The sequence below is a fragment of the Leptinotarsa decemlineata genome, unplaced genomic scaffold, assembly GCF_025532065.1.
Source record: "Leptinotarsa decemlineata unplaced genomic scaffold, Ldec_3_MD MMD2_tig00026282_RagTag_RagTag, whole genome shotgun sequence".
NCBI lineage: Eukaryota > Metazoa > Arthropoda > Insecta > Coleoptera > Chrysomelidae > Leptinotarsa > Leptinotarsa decemlineata.
In genome coordinates this window covers 12043590-12057350 of record NW_027412668.1, presented here as the reverse complement: position 1 = coordinate 12057350, position 13761 = coordinate 12043590, and the positions used below count along the sequence as shown (strand labels likewise).

The following is a 13761-nucleotide window of genomic DNA, read 5'->3' as shown; positions in this document are numbered from 1 at the left end:
AGCTTTTTTCATCTACTCAACAAGCAACCTTTTTTTATGTTGTTTCAAAGAGTTTTGTGAACCCAGCCATTAATACAAACATTCCTACTAGAGCTGTAAGAACCTGGCTCTTCAACTGCTAGACAGCAAAAAACACGAAAAAGCTGACTGAATGAACAAACCATATCAGAAAGTATACTGATTAATTTATATACTCATGTCGTTAATACATTCATTAGGTATTAGGATAATTTTTCGTCAACTAGATCAGGCTGTTTAAACATGTTCAGTTGTTATTTCCGTATTGGATTAGGGGGTAATGAATGTCTGCCACGCGAGAAACCACACCAGAATCTGCTGCTCTGCATCCAGCCAAGAATAGAAAATTCTGGTCGGATGACCACAAATAAGTGTTTATCCAATTCGGGTCCGGAGCAGCGAAGTTCTCAGAATCCAAAAGGTTTCTTTGAATTCAGTTTGCACAGTTCAGGCTGTAGAAGGTCTCTACAGAATGTTTCGAACTGCGCTAGAGCTTAAAATGAGCGGGGATACCGTCTGAATTTGGGTATTTTTCGCGGCACTTCTCACTCACCTTACTAGTGACTTTTTAGCAGCCACTTGCAATCGTATCTAATGGAAACAATGCTGTTTGGTGGTAACCAATACTCTCTGACGCGAAGTGTGATGAGCACCTCATAGTTCAGCGGTTATTCAACCCGCGCCAGATGTGAAAGACTTGCTAGCCATCCACATTGGAAATGAGACGTATTTTGTCTCGCAGACCTAATCTCACCTGTTATCTCGTGCATTAGCCATTCAAGTTTCCGAGCCAAAAAGGCGTGATTTCACCTTTCTAACTGACAAAGTGCTTGTACAGTATTGTATTCTGTGATGTAGGTTATACACTACAACCTGATGTTATTAGATTGAAAAATGATTATAATTTAGGAGTAATTTATCAGTCCCGCTAGAGCTGTTAGAGGAAGTTATTGTATAGCGAAATACTTGAATAGTGCATTGAAGTGCATTGAATAGTGAAAAGTTGAATATTTTGGAGATGATGATGAAGGCATCACTGCACTTAGTAATTTGGAAGATACATTCAGTGATCAATTTTTTTTGGAAAAATTTATCTCTCCTAAAATATATCCCTTTCAATTTGAACCAGATTTTCATGACTGGGATTAAATCAAATAAGCGAATGAATGCCATTACTTATGGTCACCGATGACACGAGTGACATAAGTGACTCATTTGTGACATAAGGTCGTGATTTTATGAACAAGTTAAGTGCTTTATCATTTAATGTTTTCCAGATCGATGCTGAAGAGGTAATAAGTGTCGTATTCCAAGAATTCGATGTCAGCCGTTAAGGATGACAGAGTTCTGTATAAGTGAAATTTCACCTATGTCATATACTAAATTGTGTAGTAATCCAGTGAATGATATCCGATTCAATTCCATATTGAATTGAATAGGAAAAAGTGTTTTTTTATAATTTCAATGTTCATATAAAAGTAGTTGTTTTGAAAGTATTTTTTCTTTCGTGTAATTCGCTATTTATATGAAAGTAGTTGTTTCGAGGAGACTTTTTTTTCAGTTTGTGTCTGAAAGTAACTTCTTTGTATGGTCTACACATCTTTCTAATCTGTTTATTTTGGAATTATTTGCTTTCTTCGTATCTTTGGAAGATTCTCATATTTTTGTGTATAAAGATGGAGAAGTAAAAAGCCAAAACCTTTCTTTCTCCATAATTTCAATTAATGGAAACTATTTGAAAAAAATCAATTTTCCATTTCAATAGCGTATTTAGCGTTTCACAAGACTAATTCACTCATATTTTTTTGGATTACTGCAGTAATAATTTCAAGTGATTCAAGTATTTAAAAATTTGCTTTTCATTTATTTCAATTTCTTAACAATTGTGAATATTTTCGTACATATACCATGAACACATAAGCTTATTAAATAGTTTTAGCTAACTTTTTTGGTAGAATACCCGTATGCAAGGCAATAAAAAAATGAACCCTTTTTGTTAGTGCAAGCCACATACATTAAACTCCCAGAAAACAGCAAATGAGTTCCAAAAAGGAAATGACGGAAAAGTGCACAAGCAGAATGAGAGCCAAAAGCGACTTGATATCATGTTTACTTACACGGGATGGCTCCCAAACGTCCCTGCTCGATAATCTCTGCTGCGAGCCACTCCATGAGTATGACTGACACATAAAATGATACCAATATAAGCACACACTATATGAAATGGATTGATTATAAGATTCGTGACATTGAGGTGATGCATTCGGATTAGACATGGAAATATAGAATAGGGTAATATTTGAGACAAAATACAGTTATTTTCAGAAAGACCATTGGAAAAATTCCATGTTTTTCGAATATTTTTGTGTTACTTGTGAATGTACATTTCAAACTCCTCATAAGATACTGTGATTTGAAATGCCCAAAGTATGAAGTACAGCTTCAGAAAATAATCCTTTAAACAAATGTAGTCCTATGTCTTTTTCTGTTTTTATCAGTATGAATATTTATCACTATCGAATTTCAGTAGTTTCACTAATATACCAGTACGAAATAAATATTATTATTATAACTATTATATTTCAAAACGTTTTACAATAAATAGTGATAATGCAATTCAATATTTGAAATTATTTTAAAGCAATAAACAAATCAAAAATTGATTAACGACTACCATTTTAAAATGAAATCAATTAATTCAAGAGCTACTGAAAAATCAGACTTTGGAAGTATGTTTCTGTCATACAACTAATTGTCAAAGAGAATAGTAACCGAAAATAAAGAATCACGATCAAGAGACATATAGGGTCTTCCATCAGGGGCTTCCTAACTTTAACAATTGATAACGGCCATCTTGTTGAAGCTATATCTGTTAAATTAGTTGGCATTTATTCAGTTTGGTTTACCAAATCATTATGGACGGATATAGCATTCAACAACACATGCAAATGGGTGTTCTGTATGACAACGTACCGCGCACTTCGCTCATTTTACGTTCACCATAATTGTCCTGCCGAGAGGACTATTCGCAATGTTTAAAAAAATCTGCTTTTCCGTTAATCAGCGGTCGCTCCTATATGAACGACAACTCTCAGAAGTTGAGAAACTTGTGCGAGCTAAGGACTAACTAGGTCTTACCTTTTAACGTGTGATTCCTAAAACAGTTGCCGAGTCATTCCAACTTCAACCAGATGAATTCTCTCAAGAAAAATATCTTGTCGAGGCCGGAATCGAACCCACGGTCTTCCCATCGTGAGTCGGGCGCACTACCACTGCGGCCAATGTGGTTGGATAAATTTGAGTCAACTGGTTCAGTAAGTGATCGACTGACATTAGTACGTTGACGAAGCGCAAGATCTGCCGAACACATCGCCGCTGTCTGTGAGAGTGTGCAGCAGAATTCGAGGCAGTCGATTTCGCGTCGCTCATAGGAACTACAAAATTCAACTGACCCAGGAACTGAAGGTGAACGACCATAGGCAACGAAGTGTGTTCACTGAATGGGCTCTGGAGTTGAAAACTGTCCCAAATCTTCATCGAAAAATCCATATTTCTTTGAGAACGACGTTGGCCAGGCCATCACTGTTAACGGCGAGCACTATAGATCTATGATTACCAACTTCTTATGTTCTGAATTGGATGTTCTGGACACCAACGACATGTCGTTTCAACAGGATGGCGCTATGTGCCATACAGCTCATGCCACATTAGAAACTCGAACGATTTGAGGGCATGGTCATCTAACGTGGAGGTGATGTGAACTGGCCACAGGGATCGTGCGATTTGACCTCATTATACCTTTTCTTGTGGAGTTTTCTCAAGTCACAGGTGTGTGTGAATAAGCCACAAACCACAGCTTTCCTCTAAGACAACATAACCCATGCCATCGGTCAAATTCAGCCTGATTTATACGCCAGAGTAATGAAAAATTTGAATTTTCAGATGTGCTCCACCTAGAGAAGCTGAGGCGGACATCGGACGATGTTATATTCAATACATAATGGCATCAATAGATCTTTCAAACGAATAAAAAATTTCGATGATATCTCACACACTTTGTTTTATTCAAATTTAAAGACAGGAAGCGCTTAATGAAAGACCCTATAGATATCTTTCAAGAAAAATTCAAATGAATTATCACTTTCAATAAGTTCAATTTAACTTCTAATTTTGTACTTCATCATTATAGCCTAATCTTCAAACAGATTTATGATACCAAAAAAGCATTTTTTGAAGGCAAACGTGCTAAGAGATAAAGCCAAAACCATGCTCGTCAATTGCAAGAATCAGTATTGAGAGAGTACTCACATCACAGGGCCTCTTGAAGGAATCAAATGATCTCTCAGATCTCTCCGAACACACACTTGATGTCTCCGATTCATCAGACTGATTGTCGATAGAACGCATGTTTCTTCTGGGACTACTTCTGAAGTGATCAGGTGCTGAACTATTCTGAAATTAGATTTTGTTGGATTGAAAGTTAATTTCTTCGATTCACCATGTTAATAGTATATATCCTCATAATTACAATAAATTAATGGACTTTGATTCTATGAAAGGTGAAGTATAAAATGATTTCTTTCTGTTTACAAGTTCATAAATTGATACTAATTTTTTTCAAATCGTCTCACATATTTTATAACTGAAAAAAAAGTTATTGATATCCTACAATTCAATTTGAAACCAATGAGATCATATACAAAAATCACACAAGTTTTTAGGACTCTATTTCGGTGAAAATCTCGTTTGGAATAAACATACTGAAGAACTACAAAAAAATTTCAACAATTATAGGTAGTCTTTATAGAATGCAAAAACATATTGATCACACACATTTGATTTTATTATACTTTTATATATTCTCGATTGTTTCTTTTTTCATTTATTTATTCAGTACAAAAATTCAAGACAGGATTATACTGGTATGAGGAAGTTGATAAAAATTAAGTAAAAATTAATAAATTTTGATAATAAGAAAATATATACATTGAAATAATTTTAATTTGATGACCATCATTGAACTTATATATTTTCTTTAATGTTTTTGAGAAATATATGAACTGTTTCAGATTTTATTTTTTCAGGCAATTTATTCAAAACTTCTGAACAATTTGAAATCGGATTATTTTTTTCTTTGGTAGTATGTATTACATCAAGATGAAAATTATTGGAACTTTTTGTATTATGATCATGCAATTAAATTTTTTTTAATAATCAAATATTGCTTCCAGGAGATTTTTAGATAATTTATATACGAATTTAGCTTTTTCAAAGTCATATTATTAATGATTTTGTATAATTTGAAAGATGGAGTATCCCATGGATCATTAAATATTACCTTTATAGCTTTATTCATTAAATGATAAATTATATTTTTTTTCCTTTTAGTGCAGGATGACAAAATGATAATGAGATATCTGATTCGAAAGAGAATATGAGCATTATAAATTAGAATTTGTCTGTGAGTATCTATAAAATGTATTCTTCCGATTGCTTCCACCAATGGTACAATCGATTCTTCAATTTTACTTATATGACTTTAAAAATTTAAATCTTTATCAATTATTAAGACTAAATATTTATGTTTTTCAACTTGTTTGATTTGTCATCAATTTCAAGATTGAGCTTTATTGAGCAAAAACGGAAATTGGGAGATGTTGAATATTTTTTTCACATTTGACAATTCATTTTTGCACATGTTTATATATTTTAGAACACATTTTCAGTCTGAATTCTATAATGAGCAGCCAATTTTTTTTGGAAAGTTGAAATGAAAGTTTAATGACATCACGTTTTCATTATGTTAGCAGTCAATTCACTACATATCTTGCAAGCTCTTTGGTGAAAAATATACATCTTTTGTTTTTGAGAAATGTGAAACTGAAGTTATGGAATATTGTTAGATTTATTATTTTTTTATTCCCAAGATTTATACAGGAAATATTTACAAGAAATATTCATATATAAATATATAACTTTGGATGGAGACGTCAAGCCATAAGCAGTAGTATTTTTAATACAATCAATATGCTATCTCGATTTTAATTTTTATTAGTTATCACTCCATGTAGCATATTTTTGTTTTCACTAGTTTACTTGATTTTGACACTAATCAAGATTCTCTTTCGATAGACTCAACTGACTTCGACGATTTCCAGTAATTTTTGTTGAGATTCATCATTTTAATACTTCATGTCGATAATCAAACTTACTAAAACATCAGCCAAGGCATTCTCAGCCTCCCTACTCTGCTGCAATATCTTCTGCGCCAAAACAGGTCTTGAAGCGGGACTCATCGGCGGTCTCTCATTACTTCTTCTGTACCTACTCAAACTCGCACCTCTGTTAGGACTAGTTTCTCTTGAAGTATCTCTGGAGCCTTGCGTCGATCTAGGAATACCGGATGATAACCGTCTTGGTCTAGGTGATTCATGATCACCCCCTCTGTGGTACATATATGCCAAACGAGAACTTGGAGATCCAGATCTACTCGTAGCTAAAAAATCAAAAAGTTATAATTTTCAAGTCGACACAATATGCAGCCTAGGCAAAATGTATGTTACGTGTCACTCGCGACTATGATTTGAAATTATTAGAAACGTATAGGGTGTTCCTTAAAAGTCAAGCAAATCAAAGTCCAGTAGTAAAAGTTGAGGCTTCTGAACAAAATAACAGAAAAGGATTGAGTGAGACCAAATTCGAAATTCAGAAATGAGGTTTCAAGAAAAGCATTTATAATTTATCCCATTATTTTTTAATTTAGACGGAAAAAATTGACAGAAAAGTTATACTCTCTTTCTCTGAATATTCCTAATCTCTCTCTGAATATTCCTTATGGCTGTATTAACATTTGTGCAGTAATGAGTTTTCAACTTTTTTATTGAACATTGTTCCAGAATTTTATCTCTTTATAGAAAGCTTGTAAGCTTGTTTTAGTTGATATTTGTTTTGACATCCGTTACGCTTCTCATATGGTTTTAAAGGTGTTATTCAATTTTAATGTGATCTTTTTATGATCCAGTATAAGGAAAACAAAATACAACACAAGTTATTCAATTTTGTATTATGAGAGATTTTTTCTGTAACGTGACTTCGAGCTGAATGTATCAATGCTAATGTACATTCAATAAATACTTGTTTCTCTTTTTACATTTTAATGGTAAAATCACAGATTAGTAAAAAATGCCTATTTTTCGCCTTCTTTCAAGCTAATTTGATAAACATTCGATTTCAATTCAACAGTAGATTTAGTACAAAAGTAATGAAAGTGGCATCACAGCAACAAGTAGATCTGGCTTTCAGTGCCGAATTTATCGATTTTCAATTTCATGAAAAATGGGAAACAATACTTTTTATGTTTTTACTACTTTTACTTGTTACTGCAGTTTCGTCCTATAAGGACATTTTCCAACCAAAACAATAAACTCCTGCAGTAACAAATAAAAGTGGTAAAATACATAGAAAGTATTATTTCCCATTTTTTATAATGATCTACCAAGTAGTAACGACTACATTCATTTATGTTTTTCAACTTGTTTGATTGATGTGTCATCAATGCTGAATTCAAAAAATATATTTGATAGACTAAACATTTCACAAACACCCTGAATATTTGAAATTAATTTCAAGTCATAGTCAGAACTAACCCGCAACTGTTATAAAACCAGACTGTCTCATTACTTATGACTAACTCTGTATTAACAAATACTTACGTTGTGACTGTGAATTCCGACTCCGAGTTCTTGCAATTCTTTCAGGAGTTGGTGACACTATATCTTGAGATTTTCTGGGACGAGCTGAATACATATAATAATCTATTGAGAATCGACTACACTAGACAAGATGATATGCAATTAAATGAAAGCATTCAAAAGTTCAACAATGAAATAAATTTTGACATGCATATGAAAACTGTTAAGTACCTTGTTGAGCTACCTCTCCCTCTAACGTCAAACATGAAAAAAAGCAACAAATTAGCAGTTAATACACTAAAAATACCATTAAAAGCATTATAAAAACTTTGTAACAAAAATAATGATCAATATTTCAATTTTAACTGATCTTCCATGTCTTTAAGTAAACTGAAATATCAACCAAATTCTTATTTGCAGAGTCTAATTTCAAATCGATAGATTATTTCAATACCTTGACTATGAAGACAAAATAAGTCAAATAATCACCAAAAATGTAAAAGTTTTGTTTGTGAAAACCATTTTTGAATATGTTATAATCGTCAACTAATAAAATGTATTGAAATAATTCCATCAAATATATAGGCATACAAACAGCATAATTATTACTAAATGAAGTATCTATTATATTCACTTCTTAGTGGAAAACACACTTATAATTAACGATATCATCAATTTCAATCGGTTAACTACCATGCCATTATGATGCATAAAAAAACTTACGGAGACTAGCAGTGCCAGATTGTATTTTAGTTCTGGCCAAAGCAGAATACTGTGCTCTGGCTTTGGCCCTTTGCGCTGCCTGCAAGTCAATGGCCGAATTACTTCTGAATCCTTTTCGTGCAGTATCTAAAAGAGATAACTTGTTATACCACAGAACGAATTTTCGAATGATCATCTTCAAGATTTGAAATTCCACAATAAATGTTCTCAATATCAACACTGTCTAAATATATTTCCATTTCTAGTGATTATATAATCACACAAAACCCTATGAAAATTTACATATAGTTCCTACCTAAATAAAATTATTGAATATATGTAAATACATGGCCAAATCAGGTTTAATTTGGCCAACTGTTAGCTTTTCTGAAATGTCAATATGTCTGTCTGGATTGAAGAAGATATTTTTTTGGTTTACTTTCTCCAAATTTTTGGATTGAATTGAAATTATTTATTTCAATTTCAGATATTGTCTTAGTATTCTCATACCAATAGAGAGGTGTTTATATGGAAGAGGTTCTATCAAATTTGTCAGTAGGAATACAGTATACACATAAAATACAATTTTAATGATTTTCAAAATAGTCAAAATATTACAAAAAAGATGAGAAGTTGTAACATTTTCATTAGAAGCTCATCTGTAGTGAGGAATTGTTCAAAAAGATGATTATTTTTGTTCTAGATTCAACTGATACTACATATTAAATATATCTAGAAATAATTGTATATATTTCATATAATTATTAAAACAGAGAGAAATTTGAAAGCAGACATTCAATTTAATTACATGAAATAATTTTTTTAAACTTCCTCTGAAGGAGTTGATTAGTAATTTTAATGGATAATTGTAAGAAATCGTCACAATATCCCCAATTAGTATAGTAGGACCCTTCAATAAGTAACATCTCAAGCTCATTCTGAATTTTTCCATTAATGTAATATCATAAGGCAATTGAGTGTATTTTCAAAATAGCTTTATGGAGTCAACCACAAAATTTTATAGAATAAGAAATCTCTTGAACCTTGACTTTTTATTTAAAATGAAGATTTGCCTTTTTATATACTCGATAAAACATATGAAGAAACAGTAATTGAGAGACTATAAAAATTTAAACTGACTTTGGAAGAAAAATTGAAATCTGATCTGAAAAAATATATATTGGACAACTGAATTTTTTTTCGTTTTATTGCTTTTTTTATTGATCACAATTTTTTTCGAAAAATATGATTGATTATACAATTTGTTTGTTAATAATGTTGATAGAGTTCAAGTTTAATTATTTGTTCATTTTTGTAATTGTCCCTTTATAGATATTGTTCTAGATCAGTGGTTTTTAACCGGTGGTCCGCGGACCACTGGTGGTCCCTGGAAGCACCCCAAGCGGTCCGCGGAGCCATCCTAAAAAATATGTTAGATGAGTCGACACGATACAATACGGACCGCCGGTAAAATGTTTAAAGAAGATTTACTATTTTCTCAACAACTTGAAACGAAGTCGCAAGGTGCAGATGTTATGGATGAAATAAGTCAATATATGGAGAAACATGGATTTATGTGGGAACGGGTTGCAGGGTTTTGTACGGACGGTTCTCCTGCTATGCTTGGTTCTCGCTCTGGTCTTGCAGCATTGATAAAAACCAAAAATCCGTTTGCAATTACGACGCACTGCGTTATTCATCGTCAAGCATTAGCTGCCAAGACGCTTCCAGAATGCTTTACTTTGACGATGAAAATAGCTATAAAAGTAGTAAATTTCATTAAAAAGAATGCACCAAATACTCGTCTCTTCAAACAATTGTGTTTTGACATGAACTCTGAACATGAAACTTTGCTTTTCCACACGAAAGTGCGTTGGCTTACCAAAGGAAACATGTCGAGGTTGTACGAATTAAGAGAGGAAGTAAAAATATTTTAACTAACAAGGAAAACAAAGAGTTGTTTGATTAGTTCTGCGAGTCAAAATTTCAAATACATTTTGCTTATTTGGTCGATTTTTTTGCGCAAGTGAATAAATTAAACCTTTTACTACAAGGGTCGGGAAATTTTAAGTTACAAGGCATGAGCAATATTTTTGCTTATGAAGATAAAATCAGTGCGTTTATCGCTAAAATCGAGCTATGGATCAACAAGGTCGGAAGTAATAACCTTTTTGTTTGATAAGCTTAATCAAATTATTGATGGACAGAGTGCTGAAATTAGAGGAGAAATACAAAAGAACATATTACATTTAAAAAACTTAAAAATTGAATTCATTCGCTATTTTCTTGACCACGAGGATAAAAGTATTCAAAAACTGATCCGCAATCCATTTATTGTAAACGTTTCTGAGGTTTCTGATGAAGTTCAAGAAGAATTAATTAATTGAAGGAGTAATATTTTTAGGAGTGATTAATTTTTGGGAAAGAAAGTTTTTGGAAGATTCCCACATCCTTTTTTTTTGTGTCAAGATGGAGTAGTAGAAAGCCAAAAAATTTCTTTCTCAAAAAGTAATTGATATGCTACACGACAGCAACTTAGAAGATACATTCGAATCAGGAATTAATCTTGAAAAATTTTGAAGCCAAAAGACAATTTCTTTACCAAAACTTTGAGACATTGCTATTCGTTACCTAACTTTATTTTCTTCGACATATCTATGTTTTCAGCGCTTCTGATTATTGAAAACAAGCACCGAAATCGGTTGGATGCCACTGCTGATATGCGTTTAAGTTTAAGTAACACTGAACCAAGGATTCAGAATTTGAAAAGAGTTTGCAATCACAAAAATCGCATTTATTTATAATGCAATTTTCGTTACAGTTACATATTTTACCTAATGATTAAAGGACATTAAATAATATGCGTATTTTATTTATAGATGAATTACAACAGCCATTCCATTTATTTACTGTACTGTTCTGTATTTATTTGTAGTTATCATAAGGTACTTTATATTAACTACAAACTAATTAACCAACTTGGTGGTCCATGGCCTGACAGAAATTTTGTCAAATGGTCCCGCATGACTATAAGGTTAAGAACCACTGCTCTAGATAGATTGCAGAACGCTGCTTCTCTACACTATTCATTGTTTTATAGATATATTCAATGAGGTCAAACATTACATTATTAGCGGTTTTTCAGGTAGAAATTTAAAATTCCAGGTTCTTTTTCAGATCCACGTTTGAATATCGGCACTACAATAGAAGTCTTCAAACTTCTCCTACTTCGGAAAAAATTCCATTTTCAGAGGATGTTATCTGGCGATGTGAAAGATCCTAGCATATCTTCGATGAATATAAATAGGTAAACATGACCCATATTGACATATTTTCTAGGTTTAGTCAATCACGACCCTTTGAGAAATTGATTTTATACCATTTATCCAAGTGACACACCGACATATTAACATTTCACATACATCTAAGGATTCTTGAAAAAAGTAGCATGTTTCAGAACAGATATAATTTCACATAGGGCTACATACTTTCTCTTGACAAAACAGGAATGCTGCTACGTTGTCTATAACTACGTGGTAGTGATGGAGCTCTGTGAAGACCGCCACTGGCCCCACTTAAGTTCTCTGTACTGCCTAAAGTATCCGAAAAATAGCAGCACAACAAAACATACTATGTGATGAAATTTGCCGATACTTGATGAAATTGGCCGATACTTGATGAAAATCCATAATGTATTCAAGAAACATTTTACTGTGAGATTTTTACTGGACAGTTTACAATACAATAGGTTTCTTAAGCGTTTTCAACTATGTGAAGAATTTCACAATAAATTGTTACTTGAATGAAACAGTATTTATTACGATGAAGTTATAAAAGACAGAGTTTTCAACGAAGTGACAAAATATATTATCAAAAGAGAAAATTATAATATTTAAACGATATCAGTTCAACTTTCTTAATCCTAATTACTTATATGACGGTGGTTTACAATCACGATGGCATTCATATGGTCAGATGGTAGTTGGTTGGTTAGTCGAGTCCTACACATAAAACTACTGCTATTGTGAAAGTTGATTCGATCACAATTCTGGGATGATCGATGTTGAGTGTGTACGAATCGCACGTTGAAAGGTAAGACCTCGTTAATCATTTGCCTGCGAAAGTTGCAAATCCAGAGGACAAGTGTTTAAAGAAACAAACTATTTTAACTCACATTTGCTTCCCTATTTGAGATAAAAAATGTCTCAGGTCAAAGTTGTAGACAGTAATGATATTTGATTTCCCTAAGAAACCTGAAGGAATGAGGTCTAGGGACATTGTAGCCCTTTCAGAAATATATCAATTGCAATTGTTCTTGTACGTAAGTTGAGATTGTGAATGGTTCACAATGAGTAGACCCACTCCTTACCATATCTACAGATAATAGAAATCTAATGGAATGAAGCCTTGGGATATTCTAACCCCTTCCTATTGCAATTTATCTTGTAAGTAAGTGGAGACACTGAACAGTTCACGAAGTCAAGGAGTAGGTACGCTGAACAGTTCAAGAAGTCAGGGCTAAATTTTCATTTTCTTTCTTCCGTTTCATTTACTTCTTGTAGTTGTCACTTCCCATTTCTTGAATCCACTCTATCGTAGAATCTCAGACCGTACTTTCTTCGAATCACAATATTGATCTGCATACATTTCATTGGTTGAAAGCAGCTTATGTACCATATACCTGGCATCTATTTAATATTTACATTATTTCGCTTATATCAAATCACCCTTGGAAAATTCAAATGTTATAGGAATTCTCAACAAACTTGATGAAGACAATTGATTAGTGGTGAAGCTTTCAACAGTTGAAAGTCCTCATATCAGTTGTGAAGAAAATGTTGATAGAAAATAAAGTTCATCCATACCAAATAACATTAGATCGAAAACTCTCTGAAAGAGATTATGATATCAGAGCGAACTCTGGCATCATAATCAATTCAATTTCCACAGTAAGTAGATACACCCCATTGCATTAGAGGTGTTAATAATCCAAACAAAAGGTTCAAAATATATGACCATATTTTCCTACATGACGTTGCGACTCCTCACAATCAAAATTTGGTAAAAAAGTTTCTGAACAGGAGGTGTAAGAATGAATGGATAGTATCTCCAAACCTCAAGCTTCTCGGTTCCTACCAATGAGGATATGTTAAAGGAGAAATCTGTTGGGAGAAACCAACAACAACAGAAGACATGAAGAATTGAATTACAGAAGTTTTTGATTCCATTGAAAGATCAACTTTAATTGAAGAGAAATTGTAGGTAGACACTTTATGCACTGCTCAAAATGGAAGATTATTGGAACATTTACTGTAAGTTTATGCTCTGTGAAATTGGTTTTTGAATCAGT

General features: G+C 32.7%; 1 protein-coding gene across 4 annotated transcripts in view; it reads right to left on the bottom strand.

Annotated features, from left to right (window-relative positions):
- Positions 1-13761, bottom strand: part of chb (CLIP-associating protein) — a 130174-nt gene that overhangs the window by 17737 nt on the left and 98676 nt on the right. For 2 of the 4 annotated variants that reach the window (XM_074179822.1, XM_074179824.1), the window contains 6 exons: positions 8433-8558; positions 7941-7961; positions 7731-7814; positions 6231-6514; positions 4327-4470; positions 2136-2198 (listed from right to left, as the gene is read on the bottom strand). In XM_074179822.1, coding sequence (XP_074035923.1) covers positions 2136-2198; positions 4327-4470; positions 6231-6514; positions 7731-7814; positions 7941-7961; positions 8433-8558 — 722 coding nt within the window. The remainder of the gene's footprint in view (positions 1-2135; positions 2199-4326; positions 4471-6230; positions 6515-7730; positions 7815-7940; positions 7962-8432; positions 8559-13761) is intronic. The other 2 variants (XM_074179825.1, XM_074179823.1) reach the window with 2 other exon arrangements.